The sequence below is a fragment of the Indicator indicator genome, chromosome 5 (genome assembly GCF_027791375.1).
Source record: "Indicator indicator isolate 239-I01 chromosome 5, UM_Iind_1.1, whole genome shotgun sequence".
Taxonomy (NCBI): Eukaryota; Metazoa; Chordata; class Aves; order Piciformes; family Indicatoridae; genus Indicator; species Indicator indicator.
This window is the reverse complement of record NC_072014.1, coordinates 38,493,020-38,510,607: the sequence shown is the minus strand read 5'-3', so window position 1 is coordinate 38,510,607 and position 17,588 is coordinate 38,493,020. Positions and strand designations below refer to the sequence as shown.

The following is a 17,588-nucleotide window of genomic DNA, read 5'->3' as shown; positions in this document are numbered from 1 at the left end:
CTGGAGGGGGTCTCTCAGCCTGACACCAGCTATCTGGGGACACACAGCCCGGGCCCCGCAGCCCCCCAGGCTCCTGCCCGAGGAGGCCGGCCGGGGCCGGCCGCAGCGCTATGAGATAAAATGGACGCCGAGGGGTCTCCGCCACCCCCGCCTACCCCCGAGGCGGGCACGCAGCCGGCCCCTTCCCCCTTGGACAAGGGCAGAGGGACTACGAGTCCCATCGCGCCCCGGGCCGGGGGCGGAGCGGGGCTTTGTGCGGGGCCGGGGCGGCATGCGGGGGAGCAGCAGCCGCCGCCGCCGAGCCGCAGCCGAAGCCAGCCCGCCCCGGGGGGAGGGCGAGGGCGGCGAGCCATGACGGGCGGCGGCGCCGCCGCGTTCCGCCGTCGGTGCTAGAGGGCGACCGCGGGGCGCGGAGCCCGCCTGGCTCGGCGGCGCGGAGCGCGGAGGCAGCGCGGAGGGGCCGCCGCCGGGGCCGCTGCTGCTGCTGCCGCAGCCGCCGCCGCCGCCATGGGCAACGCGGGGAGCGTGGACTCGCAGCAGACGGAGTTCAGGGCGCACAGCGTGCCCCTCAAGCTGCCCATGCCCGAGCCCGGTGAGCTGGAGGAGCGCTTCGCCGTCGTCCTGGTGAGTACCGGCCCCATTGTCTGTGGGGAGCGGGGTCGGGCGGCCGGGAACGGGGCGCCGCGTTTCGCCCGCTGCCTTCCGCCCGCGGGCCTCCGCGGAGGATCCGCGGAGAAATTGCGGGGCCCCGCGGTGGCCGCGGGGAGGGGGTGTGTGTATGGGCGCGGAGAGTGGCTGAGAACCGGGGAAAAAGTTGGAGACCGAGACGGGAGCTGCCCCGCCGCGCTCTTCCCCCGGCGGCTGAGGCCGCTCTAGCCCGGCCGGGGCCGGGGCACAGGTGGGCTTGGCGGGGCGGTGCCGCCCGCAGCACCCCAGGGCCCGGCCGGAGGCGGCGGGACGGAGCCGCGGTGGGGCAGGGGATGGGCTGCGGGGGGACGGACACAAGGCGTGTGTGCCGGCTGCCGCTCTTTGTCTCGGGAGCCCCCGAAGAGCCGCCTTCCTCCGAGCCGAGGCGCTTCCCCCGAGGCGGGGGCCAAGCGCTGAGGAGCAGCCGGGAGGGTTCAGCCCGCGGCGGCTCGCTGGCGGTACCGGCCCCGGCGGAAGGACCGGTGCGGGAGCCAGTGGCCGCGGGGAGACTCGGTGCGGCCTCGCCTCGGCCTGGCGGCTTCCAGGAGGCCGAGCTGGAGCCGAGCCGGAGCCCTTCGGTCGGTTGTGAGGCGGTGGGACCCTGCCCCGGACACTCCGGTCCTGCCATCCCCCTGTCCCCGGCGTCTGTATGCGGCTCACCGGGGCTGGTTCTGGGCGTTTCTGTCAGTTTCGGGTCTGTTTGGCTGTTTTCTGTCTGTTTGGCTGAGTAGTGCGATTGACCGTTTGGGATCACCCTTCTCTCAGAACTTCGGAAGAAGAGCAGTGCTTTGGTTGGACCCGGTGAGCTTACAGCTCTTTCCCCGCCTAAACCATTCTGGGATTCCCTTGGTGCTGCTTTGGGCAAACGTCCTGGTTTCCTTCAGGTGTCTAGCACGAGTAAATTTAAACAACCCATCAGTTCTTCCAGGTCCTTATTACTTTTGAGCTGCTTTCGGGTGAAAAGCAGAAGCTGGAGAAGGACTCAAACCCATGTGCATGCCATGCCCTGCCTTGCCTTAATGCCATGTGAAGCCTAGTGAGGCGAGCTGCTGCCAGAGTGATTCCTGTGTCAGAGACTAGAGCAAACCCTCCCGGTCTTGGAAATACTCCTGGTGTTGACTGAGGCTTCACAAACTGATGTGTTGGGGATTATTTCTGGTTAGACCCAATTAGATTATCATGTCTAAGAAAAGAATAAGCCTATTGAGGCAGGAACCCCCACTGATGAGCCAAATGGCGAGTGAGATGTTACGATTATTAGGCACAGTGGAAAAAGCCTGAGCTCACAGAGCTCTTGTTGGGGAAACCCGTGGCCCTTTTGCAGATGGGAGATGCCCCCCTGCAAGCAGCACATGGCTCAGAATCAAGTCTTCATTCATCATAACTGTGATGGGCTGCATCGAAAGTAGCGTGACCAGCAGGATGAGGGAAGTGATTCTGCCCCCTTGCTCTGGTGAGAGCTCACCTGTAGCACTGCCTCCAGTTCTGGTGCCCCCAGCACAAGAAGGACATGGGACCGCTGGAGCGGGTCCAGAGGAGGCCACAAAGATGATCAGGGGGATGGAGAACATCCCCTGTGGGGACAGGCTGAGAGAGTTGGGGCTGTTCAGCCTGGAGAAGGCTCCAGGGAGACCTTAGAGCAGCTTTCCAGTACCTGAAGGGGGCTACAGGAGAGCTGGGGAGGGACTTTTGACAAGGGTTATAGTGACAGGATGAGGGGCAATGGCTTTGAGCTGGAAGAGGGGAGACTGAGACTGGATTTGAGGAAGAAATTCTTTGCAGTGAGGGTGGTGAGACACTGGAACAGGTTGCCCAGGGAGGTTGTGGGTGTCCCCTCTCTGGAGGTGTTCAAAGCCAGGTTGGATGAGGCCTTGAGCAACCTGGGCTAGTGGGAGGTTGGCCCTGCCCATGGCAGGGGGGGATTTGAACTAGATGATCTTGAAGGTCCCTTCCAACCCAAACCATTTAATGAATTTATGAATAACCAACCAGAAGGGTGCCTGGCTTCATTTGTGTGCCTGCTCTGTGGCAGAAAATTAGTAGACTTGAGTTAGGAGCAATTGATGAGATCAGTAAAAGACATCACTTGGGAGAGCAGAGTGTGCTAGATACATGTAACATAAATATGGGAGATAACAGGACCATGCCTGTGATCTCTTGAGGTACTTGAAAGGAGGAGATGGCATCTGTTTTTAGAAGATAGACTTAAATTAATGGTCAGGGGATGAAGGGTGCAGGGCTGTGCAGACACATCTGTGCAAGCGGGGTGTTGGGTGGTCTCCTCCCGTCGGGGTGGAGGCAGGGGAAGCTGCAAGATGGGAGGCAGTTGGATGATCTTAGAGGTCTTTTCCAACTGAAACAATTCTATGGGGCCCAAATACCGCCGCGGGAGCAGCCAAAAAGCACCCTCAGCCTGTTCTCAAAGCCAGCTGGGGATGGCTGATGTTGGTTGCAGCTTCCAGGAACCATCTGACCAGTGTATGAAAGAATAAACTCTTAGGCTGTTATTAGTCCATTTACTCTGTGGCTCTGAAGAGAAGATGACTGTGCCACTGGTCAAACCCCAGAAAGGGGTGGGCAGGAGAACAGAAGGAATTAATGAGAAAGGAATGATGATTGGAGGGGGGGAGGGGGAAGGATGAGGAATATTTTCTGTAGGGAGAGAGAGGATTAGTCAGGAGCTGAGAGTGTGGAGAAGGAGATGCTGAGGGTTGTAGGACTAAATCTCACCTTCTTTACATGCTGTCTTAAGAAATTAGGCTGGCACAAGCATGGCTGGCACACTCTGAGAGCCCTGATGGGGTCCTGAGGGGCTTTGCTGACAATAGTAATTTTCTTACCACTAATGAAGTTTCCAAGAATGTTTTTGACTTTGATGAACACACAGCTCCCTGGAGCTGCAGCTGTGTGCAGGTACATCGTCAGCACACCCAGGAGTTTCTGTGTGCAGAGTGTGAGAAAGGTTCCTCCTGTGCAGCCTCACAAAAGGATTTTGAAGTTTTGATCCTTTTCTCCTTGTGCAGAACCAGCCCAGTGAGCCTCTAAAACACGTGCATGTCCACAAGGAGACTGCAGCTTGGCTGTGTTTGTACCACAAAGTGCTGTGCTGTCGGTCTATTTTTCCCACTTCAAACATAGAATCACAGAATGGTTTGGGTTGGAAGGGACCTTGAAGATCGTCTAGGTCCAATCGCCCTGCCACAGGCAGGGACACCTCCTAATAGATCAGGATGCTCAAGGCCTCATCCAACCTGGCATTGAACACGCTTTCTTGATCTTTAGGACCTCTGTGGTCTCTTCAGCAGGGGGGTGGCCAAGCAGCAGTGCTCCTGGAGGTCATGCATGTATGTGCTCACTTGTGTTTGCTGGGTTCTTAGCAGAATGAATCTTGAGGAAAGTTTCTGGTGAAGTAGTTTGTTCACTTCAAATGTACAGCATCAGCTTAAGCCCTCTTGGTTGGCCTCAGTCTTTGAGGTTTGATGGGAAATTGCAGATGATGATGGGAAGTGCTCCAGGTCACAATGCTTTGGTGAAGCTTTGCATTCTAACTGTGCTATTAAGCTCCTCCAGCCTGTTATCAGGGACTGGTCGAGCACATGTGCAGTGGTGTCTGACCAAGGTGAAGTACAGCAGTGCTGGGTCTGGCTGCATCAAACCTCTTGGCCCGTTGTGCTCTGTGCTCCTGGTATTGTTTCTGGGACTGGTGTAGTAAAAGTGCTTGCTCGTTGCATCGAGATCTGTACTTCTGTCTCCTAGTGAAGACCAGGGTCTGTGTGTTTGAGGAAGATAAATTTGATGGGATGTGCTTCTAGGAGAAAAACGTGGAGGATAAGCCAGGAGAGACCCAGGTTTGTGTCTGTGAGCTAAGTGTTGCTTTTCTGTCGTCTCAAACTGCTGTGAAGCCTCCCCTGTGATAGGACGTGTGAAATAATTCCCTCAGCTTCAGGGTTACACAAGAGTGTAAAGTCCAGGGAGGTGCTGGAGTGCTACTGCCTCCGAGTTCCTGATTTGCCTGTCAGGGATTCTGGATGAACTGGGAGCTGGAGCCTGGCTCTGGTGCTGACTTTGGAGCTTGCCATCTCTGGGTTTTTGTTTACAGATTCATAGAATGGTTTGGGTTGGAAGGGACCTTCAAGATCATCCAGTTCCAAACCCCCTGCCACGGGCAGAGACACCTCCCACTAGCCCAGGTTGCTTAAGGCCCCATCCAGCCTGGCCTTGAACACTCCCAGGGACAGAGCATCCACAATGTCCCTGGGCAACCTGTTCCAGTGTCTCACTACCTTCACTGGAAAGAATTTTTTCCTAATCTCCACTCTAAATCTCCCCTCCTCAGGCTTCAATCCATTCCTTCTTGTCCTATCACTACAAGCCCTTGTCAAAAGTCCCTCCCTAGCTCTCCTGTACCAGGGCAGTTATAAGGTTTCCCTGGAGCCTTCTCTTCTGCAGGCTGAACAGCCCCGAGTCTCTCATCCTGTCCCCACAGGGGAGGTTCTCTGGCCCTGTGGTCATCTTCATGGCGTCTTCTGGACCAGCTCCAACAGTTCCATGTCCTTCTTGTGCTGGGGGCACCAGAACTGGATGCTGTGATGAAGGTGGGGTCTCATGAGAGCAGACTAGAGGGCAGAACAGAGCAAGAGTGTCTGCAGGAACCTCGTGCTCTTGCCCCTTCCCCAACATGCTCGCTTTTCCTCCTCGGATCTGTTGGATTTTTCTCCTGGCTTTGTCCTGTGGACAAGCCTGGAGAAGAGGCTGAGGGGAGACCTCATGACTCTCTACAACTTCCTGAAAGGAGGTTGGAGCCAGGTGGGGGTCGATCTCTTCTCCCTAGTGTTAGGTGATAGATTGAAAGGAAATGGCCTGAAATTGTGCCAGGGGAGGTTTAGGGAGGAACAATTTTTTTACTGCAAGAGTGGTCAGGCATTGGAACAGGCTGCCCAGGGAGGTGGTGAAATCACCATCCCTGGAGGTGTTCAAGGTGGCCATGGCACTTGGGGACACGGTTCAATGGCCATGGTGGTGTTGGGTTGAAGGTTGGACTGGATGGTCTTAGCAGGCTTTTCCAACCCAACCAGTTCCGTGATTCTGTGACACGTGGGGCAGGTGCCCGTGAGTGCTGATCTCTGGTCACCAACCCTTTGCTGCAGAGGACAGCATTGTTGAGCATGTGCGAGCCAAGCCTGCTGAATGTGTCTGTAGCCATTATGGCACCGTTCTCTGATGGAGCAACTCATGGGTTTGGAGCTGTGTGGGTAAAATCCAGGCTTTGCAGCTCCTGCAGCAGGGTGGTCTTCCTCTGAGGCGGTGCTGGGGCTGCACGTTTGCACATGACACGTGGTTTGGAGGAAGCAGCCAGGCTGAAGTTGGCAGGGTAAATGGTTGCCTAATGAGCTGTGATTGACATAATTTGACTGCTGGATTAGGAATCTGCGGTGAGGTGAACAGGAAATATCCTCTTACCCCCACCAAGTGCTGTTTCGTTTTACAAGGGAGTCTTCTGTGCCCGGGGCCTGAGGGAAACGTCTGAAGGGTGAGGGGAGGAGCGTGGAGGGAGGAGGAGGAGGAGGTGTTTGCTGTCCTGCTTCTGGCCCTGCTGTGCTCTGTCCTGCTTCCTACCTGGAGGCAGAGCATCAGCTCTGCTCCTGCTGAATGCTTGCTGAAAGGAACTTCTCCATTCCACTAGCATTTCCTTCTCCACAGTGGATTTGATCCCAGCATCGTTTTCCACACCAGTCGAGGGGGTTTCGGAGTCTATCGCTGAAGAATTTGAAAGCTCAGTGCGAAAACTCTGTAACATTTCCCAGCTGTTTTCCATTCCTCTTCCTAATCCTCTATCAAATATATTATACAATTGTTTTATAAGATGTGGGATTTGTAGTCTGCAAGTGATTAAAGAGCATGACATGGTTGCAGGAGATGCCTGTGAGGTACTGTTAGTTCCCTCGCTTCAGTGGGACACAGGATTCCTTAATAATTCCTAAATTTGACAGAGCTCTTGGACAGGTTTCAGTTGAGATCCTGCACTTGGGTGTAATTTGCATTGTTTTCATGGAATTTGAAGGCAATCCTATGGAAGTTGAGAGACACTAAGTTAGATTTAGGAAAACCTTCAGGAAAAGGAGAGTTTGGAGATTCAAATATCGAAAAGGCTGGTGGTGTTTTCACCCTCAGACCTCATCTCTGCCAGGCCTCTGGACTCTTTCCTCCAGGTCTCAAAATGATTCAAGCAATGACTTTTTTTTTTTTTTTTTTGCTTGAGGAAGCAATCCAATAAGTCATGTTGTTAAAGGTATGATTTTCTGACAGGCTAAATTCACAGAGTGAATTTCCTAGGCGGTGACACATCTGTCGAGCTGCCTTGGAAATCGGCGAAGGGCATTTGTAAGTTTTTCCACCTGGATAGCACAGGAGAAGGTTTTTTGGTGAAACTCCCTTTATTTTTGAATGTCTGGAACACAGGGATACTGTGGTGGGTACTTGGCTGCTAAGCAAAGTTAGTCCCAGCTCCTGGAAACATGGAAGGCTTAAAAAATGCCTAAGCTGATGTAGATGTGTTTTCTTCTGGGTACCATTTCCCCCTACAAACTAATCTCCTTAATTTATCAGGCTATAATGATGAAGGTATGAACCCATCCTGTCAAACTCTGTGTGTCTTTTGCTCTTAATACCCTGAGAGACAGCAGCAAGCTCTTGTCAAAAAGCCCAGTTAAAAGGGATGGCTCTTTGATGGCCACAAAGTGGGGCTGGACTCAAAGGGTTGTCCCAGGAGGGGGCTGCTGCTGCTGGGAGCTGCTGGCAGGGGCATCCCAGTTGGATGTGAAAGCCTGAATCTGTGAACCCAGTTATGGAAGTGATGGCAAAGATGTTTCCTAATGCTTTTTGTGCTGTACAAACTCATAATCATGTCATCCTTCCTTCCAAATGACTCTGTGCTTTTGTCTAAGGTGAGCAACAGCAGGTCAGTCAATTTACCCAGGGACAACAAAAGGAGGTGAGGTGCACATCTGTGACACTGACAGCACAGTTACGTTTTATTTCTTTAGCTGAGTGTCCTGCTGTGAGCCAGAGCAGAACCAGTTCTGGTCAGGGCTGGCACTGCCCAGCTCAGGCTCTGCTCAGTGAGGCACTTGCTGAAGTTCAGGGCAGGGTTGCACAGCCAGGGGCTGCTTCTAGCAGGGAGAAGCTGATGGGGAGAGGTCCTGCCAAGGGCTGGCTGCAGAAAGGCTCTGCCTGAGCCTTGCTCCTGTGCACACCAAGGGCACTGCCACAGCTTGTGCCACAGCTTGGGGGGCAGCAAGGCAGAGGTGGCAGCTGTGGGGAGGAGCAGCCAGGACAGGGGAGCCTCAAGTGCCCAATAAGGCATTGCAGCCCATGGAGGGCATCTTCAGGAGCAAGCTGAGGGATGCCCAGGGCCAAGCCTCTTCTTCCCTGGCTGGTGTCCCAGCAGGACTCTGTCCCTTCTTCCATCCCCATCCCTGTGTTCTGAATGCAGTTCCAGAATCCAGCTCCTGAATGTGGTTCCCACCTGCTGCTGAGTCCAGGCTGGGACTTGCCCAGTGCCTGCCCCCAGCATCAGTGGTGCCAATGGTGCCAGCCTTGCCCTCAGGGGTTGGGTTCCATGTTGGTTTGTGTCTCTTTGTCTCTCTTCCATGGCATTGTTCTTCTTTCCATCCCAGCTGGTTGAGTTTCTTTCCCAGCCATCAGTTTCTCTCCTTTATTCCCTTTCTCTTTGCTTAGTGAAGGCAGAGGGCTTCATGGAGAGCCTCTGGCACTGCTCTGGTGGCCAGCCCAGCCTGAACTCTTGACAGTGTTCACAGAGCGGTTTTAGTGGAACAGCCTGCAGCTTCCATGCTCTCCTGCTGACAGCTAGCAGACCTCCTACCTTTACCCATGACCTGCACAATCATTTCTCTTCCAGTGCACTGAAGCTTTATCAAGCATCTCCACCAACTTCCTTAACCTTCTGTACAGGATAAAGGGGGTTTTATTTTATCTTCACAAGCAAGGTCATGCAAAGCTTGGCCCCAAGGTGTGAGATGGTCTCTTCTGTGGTACTGTAGGCAGTGGGTGATGCTCTGGGAAGAACTTGAGAGGCACCAAATGAAATTCAGAGTTTACAAGGTGATGTTAAATAAAACAGTAGCTGTTGAATCGTGTTCAAATCAATGATTTGGAGCCACTGGAGACCTTTACTCTTTCAGTTGTCAAGGAAGAAATCATTTTAGCTTTTCATGCATTGTGAAAAGGTGTTCAAGTGTACAGGAACTTTTCCCTTCCCTGAACAGCCAAACCCAGCAGAAACACAAAACCAAAGAGAAAGGTCTGATTTCTCCCTGTGTTTGTTAGCAAGCACCACCCGCTACTATTATTTTTGTTCTATTTTTGCATCATTCAGCAGAGATGGTTGAACGATTCACACAACTTCCTGACTAATCCAATTCCTTTTTAAAAACAACTTAGCTGCCTGAAAGGTGATTTTGGTCAACCCATCTCCTTCTATGGGTACTTAGGAGAAGTAGGGGATTATTTGTCATAGAATGGTTTGAGTTGGAAAGCAGCTTAAAGATCATTCAGTTCCAACCCGCCTACCATAGGCAGGGACACCTTCCACTAAACTACCTTGCTCAAGGCTTTGTCCATCCTGCTGAGGTTTGGGTGCTGGATGCTCTTCCACTTGCAGAAGGGTCTGATCTGGTGCTTCCTCTTGGATCACCACCACCACCTCTGTTTTTGACAGGGTCCAGACAAAATTTACTCTCATTTTAAGGCCTCTACTTGTTGACTAAAACGTTTTTTTCCAGGACTGGTAGAAAAGGTGGTTTAAATCTGCCCTCTCAGTCTGTGAGGTCTTACACTAAAGAGGTGAAGACCCCACAGGAGGAGCTGGCTTTTTACTCATGATTTGTAGCTTGGAAGACATCCTAGAGTGAAACCAAGCTTTTTCACTTTCAGGTCTTTTCTTTGGTCACTGATCTGTTACTACAAGGCAAACCTAATGTCAGTTCCTTCTTTTGCCCTCAAAACATGCTTTTAGTTTGGAGCTCTCAGCATTTCTGATCATTTTTTTCACTGTTGGTGCTGTTCTTCTTCCAAGTGGGGACCAGAGCAGTGAAGTGAACCCAGCCTGCTGGGGACCAGAGCAGTGAAGTGAACCCAGCCTGCTGGGGACCAGAGCAGTGAAGTGAACCCATCCTGCTAGGGAGCAGAGCAGTGAAGTGAACCCATCCTGCTGGGGAGCAGAGCAGTGAAGTGAACCCATCCTGCTGGGGAGCAGAGCAGTGAAGTGAACCCATCCTGCTGGGGAGCAGAGCAGTGAAGTGAACCCATCCTGCTGGGGAGCAGAGCAGTGAAGTGAACCCATCCTGCTGGGGAGCAGAGCAGTGAAGTGAACCCATCCTGCTGGGGAGCAGAGCAGTGAAGTGAACCCATCCTGCTGGGGAGCAGAGCAGTGAAGTGAACCCATCCTGCTGGGGAGCAGAGCAGTGAAGTGAACCCATCCTGCTGGGGAGCAGAGCAGTGAAGTGAACCCATCCTGCTGGGGAGCAGAGCAGTGAAGTGAACCCATCCTGCTGGGGAGCAGAGCAGTGAAGTGAACCCATCCTGCTGGGGAGCAGAGCAGTGAAGTGAACCCATCCTGCTGGGGAGCAGAGCAGTGAAGTGAACCCATCCTGCTGGGGAGCAGAGCAGTGAAGTGAACCCATCCTGCTGGGGAGCAGAGCAGTGAAGTGAACCCATCCTGCTGGGGAGCAGAGCAGTGAAGTGAACCCATCCTGCTGGGGAGCAGAGCAGTGAAGTGAACCCATCCTGCTGGGGAGCAGAGCAGTGAAGTGAACCCATCCTGCTGGGGACCAGAGCAGTGAAGTGAACCCATCCTGCTGGGGACCAGAGCAGTGAAGTGAACCCATCCTGCTGGGGACCAGAGCAGTGAAGTGAACCCATCCTGCTGGGGACCAGAGCAGTGAAGTGAACCCATCCTGCTGGGGAGCAGAGCAGTGAAGTGAACCCATCCTGCTGGGGAGCAGAGCAGTGAAGTGAACCCATCCTGCTGGGGAGCAGAGCAGTGAAGTGAACCCATCCTGCTGGGGAGCAGAGCAGTGAAGTGAACCCATCCTGCTGGGGAGCAGAGCAGTGAAGTGAACCCATCCTGCTGGGGAGCAGAGCAGTGAAGTGAACCCATCCTGCAGCTGGTTTCTAGGAGTGGAAAATCCCTCTGAATGCTTTCGGTTTTACTTTTGCTTTTCTTTGCTGACCCAGCTCCTGCAGCATGTGACACTTGTTTTGAGCAGCAGCTCCCTGCGTGGCTGTGAGCATGAGGTGCTGGGGGAGAGGTCTCACAGGGCAGGTTTGTACTCCAGTGTCACCACTGCTGCTTATCTCCCTGCCCCTCTACTCTGACTTAGTGAGGCCACATCTGGAGTACTGGGTCCAGTTCTGGGCTTCCCAGTTCAAGAGAGACAGGGAACTGCTGGAGAGAGTCCAGGGGAAACTCCAAAGATGCTGAGGGAGCATCTCTGTGAGGAGGAAAGGCTGAGAGCCCTGGGGCTGTGGAGCCTGCAGAAGAGCAGTCCCAGAGGGGAGCTGAGCAATGCTCAGCAAGAGCCAAAGGAGCTGTGGGGGGCAAGAGGCTGGGGTCAGACTCTTGTCAGTGGTTCCCAGGGACAGCACAAGGGGCAATGGGCACAAACTGGAAGCCAGAAGGTTCCATCTGAAGATGAGGAGAAAGTTGTTTGTTGTGAGGGTGCTGGAGGCCTGGAGCAGGCTGCCCAGAGAGGTTGTGGAGTCTCCCCTGCAGAGCTTCCAGACCCACCTGGCCTTTGTGATGCTGGGCAAGGTGCTGTGGGTGACATTGGTGTAGCACAGGGCTTGGACTGGATGATCTCCAGAGGTCCCTTCCAACCCCTCCCCATGCTGGGATTCAGGGGTTCTGTGAAGTGGTCTTGTGTCAGCCCTGATGCCCAGTGCTTACTTGTAGCATGGGTGGGGATGTTAAGTACACCTCTTTGGTTTTCCTGCAGATTCTACTGCACAAGCTGATGTCAGCAGTCAGTGATGTCCCTTGGTGGAGGTCACTGCTGTTCACACCATGACTGGCAGATGTTCTTGAGCTGCCTTGTGCCTAATCACATGCGAAGCTTCGTGTGGAAGAGCATCATCAGCCTGACTTTTTTTTTGAGCTCCTTATAAATCAAGGTGCCAGGAGGGTGCTCTTAACCAGAGTGTTCTTGGGTAACAGACTCAATGAGGTGAGGCAGGGAGGGCTGGTACCCAGCTCTGCTGGAGGAAGCTGTGGAGCAGCACGTGCCTGAGCTGCCATCCTGACCTTGTGCGGAGGAGGAACTGAAGAGCAATCCACAGCAAGACCAAATGAATTATGCAGAACATGCTAATGCAGCATTGCTCTTCAGCACCAGTTTATTTTTAAGTGCTTGGGCTGCCTCTTGAGTTTGAATTAAGCACATCATGATCAGGATCAAAATAACTTCCCAGTGCAGGAAGCCATAGAGGAAACGACAAGAATCACAGAATTGTCAGGGTTGGGAGGGACCTCAAGGCTCATCCAGTTCCAACCCCCCTGCCATGGGCAGGGACACCTCACACTACAGCAGATTGCTCACAGCCACATCCATCCTGGCTGCAAAAACCTCCAGGGATGAGGCTTCCACCACCTCCCCGGGCAACCTGTGCCAGTGTCTCACCACCCTCATGGGGAAGAATTTCTTCCTGACATCCAATCTGAATCTCCCCATTTCTAGTTTTGTTCCATTCCCCCCTAGTCCTAGAGAAGGGATTGCTTTTCAGTGGTCATTTTTGAGGGTTGTGTCCTCTAGAGCTGTGTGTGACAGCATGTATGTGTTTCAGACAGACTTTGCAGGGTGAGGGTTGGTCCCCTGGGAGCAGTTCTGGATGGAGTGTACCCTGCTCTGGTGGGTTTTCTTACTTGTAGGAGAAGGTGCCAGTGGCATCCTGGGCTGCATCCAAAGAAGTGTGGCCAGCAAATGGAGAGAGGGGATTCTGCCACTCTGCACTGCTGAGACATCACCTGGAGAAATGTGTCCAGCTCTGGGGTGTCCAACACAAGAGACATCAACCTGCTGGAGAAAGTCCAGAGGAGGCCACTAAAATGATCAGAGGGCTGGAGCACCTCTCCTATGGGAACAGCCTGAGAGAGTTGGGGCTGTTCAGCCTGGAGAAGAGAAGGCTCCAGGGAGACCTCAGAGCAGCCTTCCAGTACCTGAAGGGGGGGCTACAGGAGAGCTGGGGAGGGACTTTTGACAAGGGCTTGGAGTGACAGGGTGAGGAGCAATGGCTTTGAGCTGGAAGAGGGGATATTTAGGCTGGGGATTAGGAGGAAGTTCTTCACACTGAGAGTTTTAAAATACTAGAATAGATTGCCCAGGGATGTGGTTGAGGCCCTGACCCTGGGTGCATTCAAGATCAGAGTGAATGTGGCCCTGGGCAGCCTGCTGTAGCTGGAGGTGCCCCTGCTGACTGCAGGGGGTTGGACAAGATGACCTTTGATGTTCCCTCCCAGCCCTCTGCAATCTGTGTGAATCTGTAAAGGTGATTTTTCTTTGGTAAACTGAAGGTTAGACTTTGAAACTAGCTGAGGAGCAAAAGCAGGCATTGCCAGTGTGAAATATGCTTCCAGGCAGAGGCTGTGGAGCAGTCCTTCTAACCCCTGGAAGACTTCCACACTGAGTAATGTTCAGCCACATTGCAGACAAACTGAGCTGAGTTATTGTTTGTTTTCTTCTTTGTTTGTTAGGGAGAGTACATTTGGGAATTTGGTGTGGGAAGTAAGTGACACCAACTCATTGGATTTGATTTATAATTGTGTTTAAAAAAAAAAAACAACCCAAACTAGCCCAAGCCTTCAGCAGTTCAGAGTTGCAGCATCAGTGGAGCTAAAGGTTGAGGAGGGGAGATTTAGACTGGAGATTAGGAAGAAATTCTTTGCAGTGAGGGTGGTGAGACACTGGAATAGGTTTCCCAGGGAGGCTGGGGATGCCCTCTCCCTGGAGATGCTCAAGGCCAGGTTGGATGAGGCTTTGAGCAACCTGAGCTAGTGGAAGGTGTGGCAGGGGGGTTGGAACTAGGTGATCTCGAATGTCCCTTCCAACCCAAACCTTTCTATGAATCTATGAAAGGCTGAGGCCAGTCAGGTAAAAGCACTTTCAGCTGCTGTTGCTGCATTAATTTTCCATGGGTCACATTCCACTTCTGAAGGGTCAGTGTAGTAAAAGCAGCTGGGTTTTAGGGCTTGGGCTCCTTATGATGGCATCAGCTGACTCTGAAGAGCCATGCTCTTACCTATGTACATTGCCACTGAGGAATTCATGTTTCCTATCACATCTGCAAAGGGATCCCAGGTCTATAGGTGGTGAAAGGTTCATGCTGTCCACTCCTGTTTCACTTAAATATTATTTTACTTCCACTCATTGTTTTGATCATCTGTTTTGTATTTTTAATAACTCAAGAATCCCAGCATGGTGGGGGTTGGAAGGGACCTCTGGAGACCATTCCCCTGCTAAAGCAGGACACCCACAGCAGCTTGCCCAGCATCACAATGCCCAGCTGGGGTTGGAAGCTCTCCTGAGACTGAGAAGGAGACTCCACAACTTCTCTGGGCAGTCTGCTCTGGGGCTCCAGCACCCTCACACCAAACAAATTTCTCCTCTTCTTCAGATGCAACCTCCTGGCTTCCAGTTTGTGCCCATTGCCCCTTGTGCTATCCCTGGGCCCCACTGACAAGAGTCTGGCCCCAGCCTCTTGCCCCCTACAGGTCTTTTAGCTCTTGCTGAGCATTATCAGATCCCCACCATCCCCCAAAGCTCAATATTCTATATGGATATGTTGGAAAACAGAAGCATTAATTTGTCCCAGGCTTTGTCTCTTCCTAAAATAGCATCTCAGTGCCTTCCACAAGTGTTTCATTACGGAAAGACTTGGATGGTGTCTAACTTGCCCATGCTCCATCCCGACGAACATGCTGTATGGATTCAACATGTGTTGCTTTCCAATTTGCCATGAGATCTCCAACAAAACAAGTGTTTGTCTTCTGCAACTCTGCAGCCTTAAACATATATTTGGGGAGGATATTCATGAGGCAGCACAACAGTCCCATTGTGCTGGACATGAATGGTCCTCTGATGAGTGCTGAGCGATGCGTGGACCTCCTGCGCTCTGCCTTGCATCTCTTGAGAGCAACTCTGTGTACTTGGTCATCAGCTGGAAATGTGCCCAACCCCTTGGAGAGGCAAGTGGGGACACTTCCACACAATACCCTGAGGTCATTTACCCTGGGAAATGCCCTATGGTGTGCTGGGACTGCTTGGGGGGTGGCAGACAGCACAGCCTGGCCTGTGCCTTGGAGAAAACTCCCATGTCAGAATGATCCTGGGTGTCCTGCTGTGAGCCAGAGCAGAACCAGTTCTGGTCAGGGCTGGCACTTCCCAGCTCAGGCTCTGCTCAGTGAGGCACTTGCTGAAGTTCAGGGCAGCTTGGCACAGCCAGGAGCTGCTTCTAGCAGGGAGAAGCTGATGGGGAGAGGTCCTGCCAAGGGCTGGCTGCAGAAAGGCTCTGCCTGAGCCTTGCTCCTCTGCACACCAAGGGCACTGCCACAGCTTGTGCCACACCTTGGGGGGCAGCAAGGCAGAGGTGGCAGCTGTGGGGAGGAGCAGCCAGGACAGGGGAGCCTCAAGTGCCCAACAAGGGATTGCAGCCCATGGAGGGCATCTTCAGGAGCAAGCTGAGGGATGCCCAGGGCCAAGCTTCTTACAGCAGGACTCTGTGCCTCCTACCTTCCATCCCCATCCCTGTGTTCCTCTGTCTAGGTCCACAATCCAGCTCCTGAATGTGGTTCCCATCTGCTGCTGAGTCCAGTCTGGGACTTGCCCAGTGCCTGCCCCCAGCATCAGTGGTGCCAATGGTGCCATCAATGCCCTCAGGGAGTGGTTTCCCTGTTGGTTTGTATCTCTTTGTCTCTCTTCCATGGCATTGTTCTTCTTTCCATCCCAGCTGGTTGAGTTTCTTTCTCAGCCTCTCTCCCTTCTTCCCTTTCCCTTCCTTTTGGGAAGGCAGAAGGCTTCATGGAGAGCCTCTGGCACTGCTCTGATGGCCAGCCCAGCCCCAAGCCTTGACACTGGGGAAGACCCCTAGAAGATGTGACTTCTTTCATCCTGTTTCCTCAACAACACAAAAGGCCTCCTGCCCTTCCAGAAGTTGTGTCCTTGTCCAGTGGGCAGGAGCCCAGATTGCTGCCCTTGTTTGCTCTGATGTTTGTGAACTTTTCTGGCCAGGTGTTGGCTGAGGGCAGGAGTTGCTCCTGGACAGAAGATCCTTGAGATGACCTGAAGCAGCTTTTTTTTTTTTTTTTTTTCTTTAGTGTGTGTTTGGGTGTCATGAGAGATATCTTAAAAGACACCAGTTGTTTGGGATTCTAAAGAAATATTTGTTATGACTATAAAAGGACTTGGGGTGAATATAGATTGTGCATCTGCTACTTGTTTCTCTGGGAAATGACTCTGCAGTTGAGGCCAAAAATGAAGAATAGAATGTTGTAGAAATTGGCAAACTTTCCCAGGTCTTTCAGAAGCCAGTAATTAAAATCAAGAAGCTAATTGTTCAGTCCAAAAATTCTGGTTGTTCATCCATCTGATGCGCCAGAATGTCCCTCTACTGACTCCTTTTGTTCTGCTTTCCACTTTTCATCCTCCTAGAGGCAAATGAATTAACACACAGAATCATCACAGAGTGTAGGAGTTGGAAGGGAGCTCTGGAGAGAAGGTCACACAGGAGCATGTCCAGGTGGGTTTTGAATGTCTTCAGAGATGGATAATCCACCACCTCTCCAGGACCCTTAAATTAAAGAAGCTCCTCCTCATGTTTAGATGGAACTTCTTGTGGTCAACATTGTGCCTGCTACCCCTTATCCTGTCACTGGACAACACTGAAAAAAATCTGGTCCCATCCTCCTGACTCCTACCCTTTAAGTATTGGTCAGCATTGATGAGATCCCCCCCTCAGGCTGCTCTTCTTCAGACTAAAATGACCAAATACTCTCATTCCTCCCCCATCAGAGAGCTGTTTTAGTCCCCTTAGCATCTTTGTAGCCCTTTGCTGTAGCCTCTCCAGCAAGTCCCTGTCCTTCTTGAACCAGGAAGCCTGGAACTGAGCCCAGTATGCCAGCTGTGCCCTTGCCAGGGCAGGGCAGAGGAGAACATTCCTCGACAGCAGCTTGTGCTCTTCTTCATCAGCCCAGCCTGGATCCATGGCCTGAGGCCAGTGGGGTTAGGCTCAATGAGGCCAAGTGCTGGGTTCTGCACTTGGGTCACAACAACCCCATGAAGGCTTGGGGCAGAGTGGCTGGAAACTGTCCAAGGGAGAAGGACCTGGGGGTGCTGATTGACAGCAGCTGAAGATGAACCAGAGTGTGCTCAGGTGGCCAAGAAGGCCACCAGCATCCTGGCCTGGATCAGCAGGAGTGTGGCCAGCAGGACCAGGGTTGTTGTCATTGCTGTTGAGGGGCTGGAGCAGGTCCAAAGAAGGGCAACAATGGTAGAGAAGGGTCTGGAGAACAGGGCTGGGGAGGAGCAGCTGAGGGAACTGGGGGCGTTTAGTCTGGAGAAGGGGAGGCTGAGGGCAGACCTCATTGCTCTCTACAACTCCCTGAAAGGAGGCTGGAGTGAGGTGGGGCTTGGTCTCTTTTCTCTAGTATCAGAATCACTCAGGTTGGAAAAAACCTCTGAGATCAAGGTACTACCTAACACCTCCTGATAACTCAACTGTGGCTCCAAGTGCCACATCCAATTTGTTTTTGAACACCTCCAGAGATGGTGACTCCACCACCTCCCTGGGCAGCACATTCCAAGGGCCAATTACTATTTATGTGAAGAACTTTC

The 17,588-nt window shown here is 52.8% G+C and overlaps 1 protein-coding gene across 2 annotated transcripts in view; it reads left to right on the top strand.

Moving 5' to 3' along the window:
* Positions 1-507: 507 nt before the first annotated feature.
* FMNL2 (formin like 2) overlaps positions 508-17,588 on the top strand; it is a 178,435-nt gene continuing 161,354 nt past the window's right edge. For both annotated transcript variants that reach the window (XM_054380889.1, XM_054380890.1), the window contains exon 1: positions 508-624. In XM_054380889.1, coding sequence (XP_054236864.1) covers positions 508-624 — 117 coding nt within the window. The remainder of the gene's footprint in view (positions 625-17,588) is intronic.